Source organism: Rattus norvegicus, chromosome 17 (genome assembly GCF_036323735.1).
Source record: "Rattus norvegicus strain BN/NHsdMcwi chromosome 17, GRCr8, whole genome shotgun sequence".
In the NCBI taxonomy this organism is placed as follows: Eukaryota; Metazoa; Chordata; class Mammalia; order Rodentia; family Muridae; genus Rattus; species Rattus norvegicus.
In genome coordinates, this window is record NC_086035.1 from 72207324 (window position 1) to 72220000 (window position 12677).

Genomic DNA, 12677 nt, shown 5'->3' on the forward strand with positions numbered 1-12677 from the left:
TCAAGGCCGATCTTCCTTATGCTTGGAAATCCCTCTGAGATGGAATTGAATCTCTCTTTGGAAATTATATCAATTCAGTCCTTATGTGATGCCAGAAGAAGTTAAATGTTTTTAAGGATCCTTACCTTATAACTATTATCATTTAGTATTATTTCTTTGGTTGTATGTGTATGTGAGGGTGTGCACATATGTATTGGCGTACATACATGTATGTGTGGGTGTGGGTGTGCATATGGAAGCCAGAGGTCAGCCCCAGCTGTCGTTCTTCAAGCACTATCTACCTTGGTTTTGAGACAGGGTTCTTCACTGCTATAGAACATGCCAATTAGGCAAGGCTGGTTGGCCATCAGACTCAGAGATCTACTTACCTCTGTCCCCATACTACCAGGATTATAGATTCATAGCGCCACGAACAGCTATTTTATTTTATTTTATTTTACTCTAATATTGGTTTGGGGACTGAACTCAGGCCCTTGTGCTTGTAAAACAAGCGCTTACCAACTGAGACACCTGTCCTTAGAATGCTTTAAGCCCAAAGAACACATTTTATAATGTTTGCTGAAATGATTCAGTTCCCCCAATCGTGTAGCTGCATTTTTCCCTTCAACTACTTTCAAACAGAAGGCAGAGTGAATCTCTACACATGACAAAGTTTGGCCTGACTCTTTTCCTCCTTCCTGTCTTGAAACATCACAGGAGATTCTCAGAGCAACAACGACGATGCCCCCGGTGACGCCTCCTTGCCTTGCTTTACAGTTGGCTGACGTCTGTGAAACCACCCAATGTGACCAGGAAATGACATTCTAGAACTTTACCACCAGCAATGCCCTCACAAAAAAAAAATTCTAGTTAGGCATATTTTAGTTTTACTCTTAAAAAGAGGAGTCGGAGGAGGGGAAAATTGTAGTCAGGATATATTGTATAAGAAATGGATCTATTTTCAATTAAAAAATAATAGGGCCCTTGAGGTTGGTGATTGGACTTGTACCCTTTAAATAGAGAAAAAGAAACCTATCAGACTAGGTACAGGAAGAACTCAAATCCAGAGAACGCAGGGTCAAGTGGCTCATGCCAAGTGACTGACATTGATGGTCAACCACAGTGATAGCTACCTTTTTTCCCAGGTGTTGGTACGCATGGTGGCCTGGTTTCACTTTTGATGGAGCGCGGGAAACTGATTTCAATTGGTCCTTCTCGGAAGATGTGTTCTGAATCTCTTAAGGTGCGAGCCTAGATCATAAACAGGGTCAGACAACCCAACCACACACAGTTGGCACCATTTCCCGCCCGCAGAAAGCACACTGTGCTGTCTCTGAGGACAAAAGTCAGTGAAGAGTTTTAAATGTGCCGGATAGCCAATGCTTTCCTGTTTTCGGTATGCCTAGGATTCCAGGGCCTTGCAAGCATCGACTGCATTTAATGCAGCAGCAGCAGGCACTCAACTCCTTTTCCACACTTCAACGGTACTAGCCGGAATCTTCTATGTAAGTAGCTAATTCAATAGCAAGAAAGGACAGAAAAGAAGGTGAACGGAAATATAGCTTACGTAGAAGGTAATGCTGTATCTCAGTGAGAATTGGTTCTCAGGAGATAGGAATTCAACCACTGACAAGAAATAAATGGATAGACAAAGGTAGCCCAGACTAGACTCAGGGTCCTGTGACCTTTCTGGAGGTAATTCTAGTAAATAGATCTCTTTCCTCCAGCTTCTTAGAGATCCCTAAAATACAGATTGAAAGGTAGCAGTAAATCCTCAATAATCTGAATGAATCTGCCTTTTCTGTACTGGCTCACTCTTTAAGAGAGTTTAAGATATTACAAACGGTCATGCAGATGCATGAATTGAGAGTTAAGCATCTCGAAGGTGGCAATATGGGGGTGAAGAAGAAAACATTGAGGTGAGTGTTCAGAAGGACAATCTCGTCAGCTCAATGTCTTTACCTGTTGAGTGCTTTCAATCATTGCTAGCGCTTCAGCCATTAGCTTCTGGTTTATACCACAGAGGTTGGCAACCTTTGTCTGGCATCGGTGGTGGACGTTCATGCCACATGCTGAAACAAAGAAAGCAGCTCATGAGGAGCAGGGAAAGAAGCTGTGGGCACTACAAAACGACAGCAGCTACAGCGTGAGCACCACAGTCTACAAAACCACACCAGCTACAGTGCGAGCATCACAGTCTCACTTCTGGGGAAGAAAGTCTGTGTTTGGCATGGTGTCTGAGATGGCCTTGTGGGTGGAATTGCCAAGCAAATCGTGGTTCTACCAACAGGGTTAGAAAATTCGAGGACATAAGAGGGTGCGCCCCCACTCTGAGACAAAGCTTAAACTCTGGCTTAAGCCTGAAGAAGGGAAATGGCTATCGATAAGATGGTGTTTGTATGTTAACAGAGGAAACACCATCTGGGAGGAACGAGGCCCAGAGACCATGGGCTCACTTTAGGAAGAGGTATTGTTAAACTTCCTGGCTGGTTATGATGGGGGCATGGAATGAGCACATAGGTCTGAGCCCTGGCTGGGGGCGGGGGTGGTGGCATCCAGGATGGCCGGGACTCCTGTGGACAGAACTGAGAGACCGCATGGAACTTTGGAAGGGAAAATCAAACAGTTGGAGGCCCAGGAGTGAAGGAAGCTCTTTGATGAACTGCAGGGCACTGAGAAGTTATGGTAGTGCTCCTACACACAACCTCCCACATAAGCCATAAGAAGAAAGCCACAGACGTCATCCTTGGGGATTTAGAGAGTGATACCATCATCAACCTGACAGCTGGACGGAGATCATGCCTAAACACACGTACCTCCAAATATTACCAATTACAGGAAGGGCGGAGGACCACTACATTTATTGGAATTGTGCTTATGTGACATTCACATAATGTCAAGGCCATAAAGAAAATGGGATTTCTTCCATATGAGTTAATGCATCAACTTTACATCTAAGCCATAGTTAAAGACAGCACAGCACCCTCATCTCTGTAGGTCTTGGAAGCTGGGATTTTTAGATTTTTTTTTTTTTACAGCAAAAGAGATGTGGTCAATATGAGAGCACCAGTCTACCTCCTTCTCTCTCAGTCTCTCTCCCTGAGGTAATGCTGTCTACCTAAGCTTCCAACTCTTAAACCCTACAAGCATCCAGATTCATGAGCCCTGATAGCAACACAAGGGACTAAATTCCCCTTCCTGTGACCCTGGGATCCCCTGTTCCTCTGTAGAGGGATGTGTGTCCTCATGAGTCTATGGAAAGAACACTATTACATCATGTTCTTAGTTTTCAGAAAATTTTCCTTTTGAAAAGTCACTATTGCAATCAACAGGAAAATTTGCATGAAGTTCCAGGCTTCAGCAGATAGAACTCTAACCTAGGGCACTACTTGGCGTCTACCGAAATACTTAAGCGTTGTCCTAAGAGAGGCAGTTAAGACCCGAAATTTGATCTTTACCGAGTATTAGCCACTCATGCACAAAAGCTTCCCACAGTGGCGGCAGTTCACCGAGTACAACCTCTCTTTCACTATTATGATTTATTGCAGTCATATATTATAACATCTGGATGGGGTTAGAAGGTGGCGTAGCAGTTTAGAGCACTTGCTGCTCTTGTAAAGGATTCCATTTTGGTTTCCAGCACCTATGTCATAGACTCACAACTTCCTGTGACTCCAGCTCCAGGGGCCCCAATACCCTCATCTAACCCCTGTGAACACTTGGACTCACATGCACAGGCGCACACACATGCGCACACACACACACACACACACACACACACACGCGCACACATACACACATGCACACACACATGCACATACACACACACACACACACACTGACACACACACAAATTCAAGATAAAACAGAATGTTAAAATATCAAGGTAAAATGGTGACATCCTTTATCTTTTAAGTAGTTCACATTTTTCTAGACAGTTCATCATAAGAACAAATAAAATATCATCTATATAAATAAGTTTCATTTGCTCTAAAAATTCTCTTAAAGTAAAATCCTTTAGGTACATTTAAAATCTTTAATGGTGGGGCTAAAATCTCTGCATTGTTGGTATAACTACGTTGGATTCGTTTAGTAGGTTTTAAGGCTTCTATTTTGTTGTCGTTCTTGCTGATGTTCTTGAGACAGAGTCTTACTATGTAGCCTAGGCTGGCTTTGAACGGGTCCTTCTCAGGTCTCAGCTTCCCAAGTGCTGGGAGTATAGGCATGTAAGTAAGACACCGACTGAGAATTAGGTACATTGGGGTTTTTATTTTACTTTGCTCCTTAAAATTATAGCTAGGTCTAAGCTCGACTCTGATGCCCAGTCAGGAAGAAAAGCTTTTATTCCCAATGTAACACCACGAGTCTTTGTTACTAACCTATCAGGTGGAAACTTGACCTCTGTGAGCGCAAATAGTCCCTTCTGATGACTATTTTCATGGGAGTTATTGTGGGGAGAGAAAGAAGACAGTGTAGAGGCTGGACACAGGTTACACAAGAAGATAACTGGTGAGGAGGTGAGGTACAGCTGAGGAGAAGAGAGAGGGGAAACAATAACTAGAGGGAGGGGCGAGGAGAGTCAAGTAGGGAAGAGGAAGCCTGGTGAAGAAAACAGGGATACTTGGGACTACAAAAAATTAAAATGGATGGTTGTTGGGGAGGGGGAGGGAGGGAAGGAAAAAGGGGAAGGAGAGGGGATAAAAGAAAGGAGGGGAAGGGGAGGAAAGAGGGGGAAGGGATGGAATGGTAAGGAGAGAATGTTAGAAAGGCAAAGCAAAGTGTGAAATAATGCCAAGGAATCTTCAGGGAAGTTCTAAGCTTTGCATTTGTGCTGATGAGATCAACTCTGCCTTGGCAAGTGGCCACCAAGGCTCCCAGGAGATGAAGTCTGAGATGGTCACAGGAATAGCAACCAGTGAGAGTTTTGCCATTTGCCTTTCTGCTTATACAGTTGGATTGGGACATTATTGTCACCTAAGAATTAATGATATTTTCCCATAATCTTTATGTCAACATTTTCTTTACAAACAGATATATGGAGAATGGGACACAGGTAGGACTTTGGGATCCATAAAGGGATTCTCTTTCCATCTATGTATCTATATCTATCTATCTATCTATCTATCTATCTATCTATCTATCTATCTATCTATCTATCTATCTATCTTGGTGTGTGTGTGTGTGTGTGTGTGTGTGTGTGTGTGTGTGTTTAAGATTTTATCCATATGAATGTGCTGTCACTGTCTTCAGACACACCAGAAGAGGGCATTGGATCCCATTAAGGCTGATTGTGAGCCAACATGTGGTTGCTGGGAATTGCATTCAGGACCTCTGAAAGAGCTGTCCGTGTTCTTAACCCCTGAGCCATCTCTCTAGCCCCATAAAGGGGTTCTTAAGGTTATTCTGACTGCCAGTGACTATCATGGTAACAATCTGTAAACTCTGCTCTTTCCACGTCCACTAAAATGCCATTCTTGGGGCCTACTAGGTACATGGACACCCCTGAGCTAAGGAAGGGGAGACAGAAGAGGAGGATGGCCTTTCACTATTAGGAGGCTGTCTCCAGTTCTTAGAAGAGAAGAGAAAACAAGTAATGCTGCAAAGCAGAAGGAAAGGTTGACATATTGAATGGCTCACCATCAGAAAGGTCTTTGTTGTGCTAAGAAAGGGTCTTGTGAACCATCGAGGTCTCCCTTCCCCTTCCTTCTTACCTGGAAGGCAGTGTGCTTTGAGACATTTTCGCCCTCATGACTTCCTAGTTATAGCATTTCAGTTTTTAAACTTAAGAGTTTTAGAACAAGAATGCCTTGTTTCTCTTTTCAGTATAGATGTGAGTCCCTCCATTATCAGGGGATGGTGACTTGTATATAAATACAATAAAAATAAAATGATAGAGACTAATTATAGCTTAGCTCTGAAATGAACCAACCACCAGAGGAAGGGGCATATGACTTATAGTCCTGGACACAGTCCCTTCTGGGCACTTGGAGATCACGGCCACAGTTTAGAGGTACACTCTGCAGCTGAAGTCCAAGAGTTCCTCTCACTAGAACCATCCACTAGCCAAATGGATATGTATGCTTGCTCTTTGATGGGATGACAGAAATAATCCCACTAACTGGTACTAAGATGAGCTCCACACAGCTCAACCTGATAGAATTAAGGTGGGATAGCCCAGAATCTATGGAAATAGCACATTCAGTCTGAGTTTAAAGAGTCCTTGGCAGAAGGAGCAGTCAAAAGAGGAATACTGTCTTTTGCTCAGGACAGAGGTCTAACATTGAAATATGGGGTCAGGATCTTCGACCTTGACCTTCAGCTATTGAACTTTGACTTTGATTCGTTGAACTTTGACCTTGAGCCTAAGATATTGAGCTTTAACCTTGAATCTGAACGGATGTACACTTTCCTCATATGTGAAGATGGGGATTGGGTGGGTTAGAAGAATAATAAGTGGACTGTCTCAGTGAGGTGGTAATCCTCTTCACTGTCACATAAAGATGGGGACACAGGTAACTCTAGAGCCTTGCTTTTTCCTTCCATGATGCACAGGCAACCTTGGGGGCCACACACTCACCATCACACTTGAGACCTTGCCTCGCCAGCCCCCATAGCAGGGTACCACAGTGCTCACAGAAGGTTGGACTCTTGTAGTTGTAGACTTTGAATCTGTGTGGCATGTCGATCTTGAATCTCTCCTTGTGGAACTGAAAGACAGACAGAAGGTTCATGTAGCCTCAGGTCTCAAACTTCACATCATCACATGTGAGTCACAGTGATTGTAATTAAAACTTGAGCAGTGAGTCCTTTACCCAGCGTACTGCCTACCAACTTCCTGAGGTAACTGAAGAAGCCTGTGGCTGTCCCCTTGTGAGGCACAGGTGCCATTTGCATGTGTCAAGGCATGCGTCAAGGGGTAGGGGGCCCACAGCTGATGCCTGAGGCATCAGTTTTGACAGATGAGTGATCTTGTCAAGAGTGAGATACAGCTATGGGAGCTAAGGAAACACTCATTTGGTTTTGCACAAGACCAATACGAACATCAGGTCAAGATCTAGGAACATTTGAATGTTGAGAGGAGTCCCAACGGACTCACGGTAAGATAGTTGTTGACTTGGTCTGATGAGAACGAAGCAACCACACAGGGTTCGTGTACATCTGAAGGGTGGTGGGGTAGAATTGAGGTGCATGTATAAATTACACAGTGGGACTTGAAGACCTGGTAAGGATAACTAGTGTAAAATATCTTTATATTGATTATATATTGAAATGGTAATAGCCTTGGTTCAACTATATGCATGGCTAAAATGAACTTTACTTGTTTCTCCTTTTTATAACTTTACTTATTCTTGTGGTACTAGTGATTGAAGCCAGGGCCTCTCACCTACTCTCCAAACACACTACCGCTAAGCCATATTGCTAGCCTGCTTTATACTTTTCACTTCTAGAAACAATCTCACTGAGGTCCCCAGGCTGGCCTTATACTCACTTTGTAGCTCAAATGGGCCTTGAACAGTGTCCTGAACGTCAAGCCTATGGCACCGCACCCCATTTGTTTCTTCCTTACCGTGGCCACTTGAAAGGTTAAAATTACATGCAGGAGTCTATTTTATGTCTATGAGATGGGACTAGTCCAGGTTTAGGTGAATGAGAGAACCCTGATGATAATGTCCCCTTGAACTCGAAAGAAATAAAGATAACCCAGGAGATAAACTATTACCCTTTAAGATGAGTGTCCATTCAGCACACTTTCTGCACAGGCGTATTTTCACCAGGGGTTTTAGTAACTATTGAGGTTAAGAGTGAGTCTGACAATGCGATTTGCCGAGAAAGGTAGACAGATAGTAAGTAAATGGAATTTAAACTCGCCAATACCATGGTCTCTCGACTATTGATCGCCGATCCTGTGCACTTGGCTATCACTTTATCGATGCACTTCTTGTGAATCGCTGCATTACATTCTGAAAAGGAACTTCGTGTCATTTATAAGTTCTGGTGGTCAAGGAACAAATCGATTCAAAGAACACCGGGGATACAACCGAAACGTTCTGTACTTACGTCGGCACTGGTAGCCCTGCTTGTTCAGCCCCCTGTAACAAAGCAATGCTGGATTCAATTGCATGTCCACACAGACATTAGCAACAGAAACATTCTAGAGCTAAATGGGATTGCAGATAGTCACTTGCCAAGAACGTGTTTTACCTTTTCGTTGCTTTACTTAAATTTTTACGATCAATTAAGTGAGATTATTTTCCTTGTCATCTTTGCGTTTTCAAGCAAACCTGTGTGTGCTTAATGACACCGGACCAAAATGTATCACAGGTTCCTAGCAGTAAATTTCCATGTCCCTCTCTGAAAAAAGTCGCTGCCTTGTTCAAAAGGGCGTCACCCCGCTGATTCTAGCTTTCTACACCAGTGAGCACACTCATCTGTAAAGTGTCTGATTTCCTCACTCTGAGACCATGAAGATATCAGCTGTCCATAAAACTCAACACAAAGATGCATCCCTGAGCAGCCCTGCTGATTACGAACAGAGGAAGCAAAGGACGTTGGGTGATTAGAGGGAAACCAGTTAATGAAAGCTTGCACTAATCGGTTGGCTTGCGGATACCCCTTGAAGTGGGAACTTGTGCATTAAAGATTCGGCAGGGGCCTGAGGGACTAGCGTCTCTTCACCAGCACAGATGTTAAGAGCAGAAGCAAGCATCATTTCACTCCTACTCTACCGTAACTTTTGCTATGTGGTTACACTCATCTCCGAGGCTAAGACGCCCGAGAGCTTTATTTCAGCCATTTGTTACAGCGGGAGAGCGCTGCCAACTGGTGCGAACTGCAGCAACGCAGCAGTTGGGCTACTGGGTGAGGAAGGTGTTGACTATAAAATTATACAGCTTTGCTTACAATAGCAACACACCCTCATCTGTTCCTTCCTTTGTATACCAGCAGCCTGTCATTTGGTCAAAAACTCCACTGGGCCACCTTATAGTTTGGCTCTGAAATGCCCCAGAACCATGTGCTAATAATGTTTTGGAACCAGTCAGTGGTGATATTTGAACCATAAGGAGGTGGGACCTGGAAAAAGGAAGTGAGGTCACTGGGAGTGTGCCCTTGCAGAAAATGCTGGGAATCTGGTGCTTCCTCTCCTCTCTTGCTTCCTGGGTACCTTAAGATACCTTAAGCAGCTCTGTCATGCCTCAATGTTATAGGCATTTATCGTATAAAAGGGATAGGCAACCTTTTTTTGGAGTTATTAGACCGAATAAACCTTTTCTCCTTTAAGGTTGACAGTCCCGCGTGTTTTGTCATAGTCAAGGAAAGCTAACTAATGGAAGACTCTTTCTGGAATAGGTCCCTCTTCAGAAGCCATATTATAAAAATCTTGTGTGATGAATCAGCGTTTTGAAGCCTTCTCCTTGCTGGTGAGCTCACTGACTACCGTTCTGCAGTACTCAGCCCTTCTCACGCCCTCTTAGTGGAACACACAGTCCTTAGCAGTGATGAAATGCATAGCTCGAAGCTTGGGAGGAAAATAATGAGAGACTGTACCAGACAAATTCATGGCAGACAGAGCAGAACGTGGGTTGAGGGAAAAAGGTGGCTGTGAACTCGTGACACTTGACGTGGTGGACTTTGGCTTGTTTGATGGCGCCTCGGCGGTGATGCAGTGCAAAGAATCCTTCGTTCTCAAATTCACTCATGTCCTTTGTGTCTGGAGAGAGAGAGTGAGAGAGCAGGAGATTCAGTGAAACCCTGTGATGGTCACAGCTGGGTGGTGAGGACAGCGACTTGAGGGAGAGATAGAAGTGGTAAATGCTAATAGAGTGTGCACACTAACCTTTCACAGGCTTGTGAAGATGAGACCAACACTAGGCTTCTGCTCTTAATTTGACATTATAGAATCACCATAGGAGTTACTGCTAAAGGATTGCATCGTCCCCTTGTTGACTTCTCTGAGACTGAGAATTTAAACCCAGAATTCTGACATTTCAAGTCTGTAATCTCATAAAGCAATGTGACTGACAGTGGCAAGAAAAGGTTAGACGTCTGATGTGGGGATGCTTGCGTAGAGTGTTGTTTACATGGGGAACCAAAGATCGAACGGAGATGCCTAGCCCTTTGCGTGATGGCTAAGAACTTTGGGGAGAAGTTTAATGTTCGAGTTCCTGATGACTACAGTTTTGAGATGTAGTTTTGAGCCTCTGCTGTAGAAAGTGCTAGACATTAATAGTTCAAAGTTAGGTTTTAGAGATGTCTAGGTAATCCTGTGTCATCTATATCAAACTGTCAAATTTAAAAGTATTCCATCAGTCTTGGGCCTGGGGATAGTCATTCCCCATAGTCTCTTATGCTCAGATGACATTTTCCCAAAGGCTTGAAGGAACCTAAGTTGATAGCATCCTGAGAATACCTACGACGCCAAGGCTGACACTCAAGACTCACAAGGATCACAAAATAAGTAGTGCAGGGAACACTTCAGCAAATGGAGAGGCATTAACACGGTACACAGCAAAGAAACAATGGAAACTATGAGCTAACACTGAAGCAAGGATAATAAATTTAATGATTATAATGCTTAGAATCATTATTTGTAACAGGCTGGAGTCTGTTGGATCATTTGCTGTTTCTTTTTATCTACACAAATGGAAATTTAGAATTAGCGCGTATCATATTTCACACGCAGAAAGAATTAACAATTTGGAACTAAATTGCATCTATTATGGCTCCGCAGTGAGAGGGCTAATCACGCACCGGAGGTGGGTGTCTCTGCCAAGGAACCACATTTTGCCATTGTCAAGAGCGGCTGGCTGGGAACATGGTAGTTGGTCAATAGCGGTGATTTTGTATAGGTAGAAGCCTTTTTCTAGGAACCCATCTGAGTTTTACAATGCAGTTTAGGACTCCCATCTTCCTTGCGGCCATTCCGGATCTATTCTAAAGAAATCTCAAGCTTCTAGGTGCAGGGAAGTCCCAATACTTATCTAATTCCTCGGATGGGCCATGATGCCCCCACTTTCAGGATACATTCATCAGATTACTTTATTTGGAGCTGTGGTGGGAATACACTAAGCTTGGTGAGTGTGAGTGAGAGACTGTCATCAAGTTAATCCTTTTCTTCCTCAGTGTGTGGGTAACTACGCAGATATATCTGTAAATTGTGACCCCTATGTGCCAATTCTTAACAAAACCAGACATTTTTGCTTTAGTTCAGATGCAATGCAATGAAAATGAACAAAATTATAAAATACATGCAATCTGTGGAATAAAAATGTATATCAAGAGCCCACATAGGGGTTGGGGATTTAGCTCAGTGGTAGAGCGCTTGCCTAGCAAGCACAAGGCCCTGGGTTCGGTCCCCAGCTCCGAAAAAAAGAGAAAAAAAAAAAAAGAGCCCACATATACACCTCTAGTGTCTAAGTCTATACCCATATCTTTTATGTATCTATGTATATAACCTTATATACATTAGATTATAGAAAAACACTAGTATATTCTAGACATTAATTTTTCCTTGCTCCATCCACTGCTTGCCTTTAGTTTCTCACCTTTTCAGTCATCCTAAGGGAATATTTATATAAGGACACAGATTTTCTTTAATTCTGTTGGCTTTGGCTGTGTTTACTTCTGAAGTGATTTATTTGGCCACTTCTTTTGTACAACCAGGTCTAGATCTTCTATTTAATTGAATCTTTTCTTTAATTGATTGTTTGCAGTTAATCAAACACTGATGATTTCTGAGCATCTATGAGGAAATTTCTGTACTGAGCATTTTTATAGAACTCAGGAGAATCCTAACCACTGAGTGTCTACAGCTAAGACAGGGAGGCACTGAAGAACATAGGATGAGCCAATTGTAAGTGGCAGTGTGGTAGGGCACAGTAGCCCTGGATGGTTGAGAGATCTAGGAAAATAAGTGTGAAAATAAGTTTTACTAAGGAAACCACAGTGAGAAAGCTGGCAATGTAAGAGAAAACATTGGCTATCTACACATAAAGAAAGAGGAGGAGGAGGAGGAGGAGGAGGAGGAGGAGGAGGAGGAAGAGGAGGAGGAGGAGGAGGAGGAGGAAAAGAAAGAACGAAGAAAGAAAGAGAAAAAGACTCTTTAGCATTGACAAATGTCAAGTTGAAGTTGAAGGTTGAAAAACCAGGAACTTGTTCAGAAGGTTCAATGACTCAAAGAAAGCCATGTAGCAGATTGATCAAGATATAAGCCAAACTTTTAGGGTTTAAGAACAAAAGACACATGACCCCATCCCTAACCCAGAAGCCATCTCTGACTGATAACCATTTGCAAATGAAAATCTAGTTTTCACCAAGAGTCTTACTGGGGAACCCAACTACTCTTAGGGGTAGGCTGCAAGCCCAGTACTAGCTGCCAAAGGAAAAGGACTCAATGGCATCTTTGGAAGTTCCTTGTCTCATAATGTCGTGTCAGGCTTCTTCCTCTTAAACTCTTCCTCTTTACTCTATAGGTTCCTTACATGTATATTATGGCTTTCAGTTTAATGTTTTTGTGGGATTCCTGAGTGTGCGAATACGTGGGTCATGAGCCTTCTCTTGGGCTCTTTTCCTTCTGTTTGTTCATTTTGTCCAATTCTGATGTGTTGGTTTTTGTTTCATCTTTTTATTTTATTTTGTTTTACTGTTATCCCACAGAAGCCTATTTGTTTTCTAGTGAAAGACAGAGAGATCTGGATAGG

General features: G+C 43.1%; 1 protein-coding gene and 2 long non-coding RNA genes across 5 annotated transcripts in view; 2 read left to right on the top strand and 1 right to left on the bottom strand.

The window, feature by feature from the left end:
- Prkcq (protein kinase C, theta) overlaps positions 1-12677 on the bottom strand; it is a 132294-nt gene that overhangs the window by 51109 nt on the left and 68508 nt on the right. Inside the window, exons 5-10 of one of the 2 annotated variants that reach the window (NM_001276721.1) lie at positions 9526-9688; positions 8038-8069; positions 7855-7940; positions 6557-6686; positions 1942-2051; positions 1113-1230 (exon numbers count right to left, since the gene is read on the bottom strand). In NM_001276721.1, the coding sequence (NP_001263650.1) occupies positions 1113-1230; positions 1942-2051; positions 6557-6686; positions 7855-7940; positions 8038-8069; positions 9526-9688 (639 nt within the window). Of the gene's footprint in view, positions 1-1112; positions 1231-1941; positions 2052-4358; positions 4768-6556; positions 6687-7854; positions 7941-8037; positions 8070-9525; positions 9689-12677 lie in introns of those variants that run through there. The other variant, XM_039096127.2, reaches the window with a different exon arrangement.
- On the top strand, positions 4765-10549 carry LOC134482595 (uncharacterized). Of its 2 annotated transcripts, none has more exons than XR_010058960.1 (2): positions 4765-4894; positions 9328-10549. It is a non-coding gene; the product is annotated as an uncharacterized LOC134482595 (long non-coding RNA). The 2 variants fall into 2 exon arrangements; XR_010058959.1 differs by having other exon boundaries at positions 4802-5032.
- Positions 12029-12677, top strand: part of LOC134482596 (uncharacterized) — a 3774-nt gene continuing 3125 nt past the window's right edge. The window contains exon 1 of the long non-coding RNA XR_010058961.1: positions 12029-12677. This exon is cut by the window's right edge and continues 868 nt beyond it. This is a non-coding gene — a long non-coding RNA (uncharacterized LOC134482596).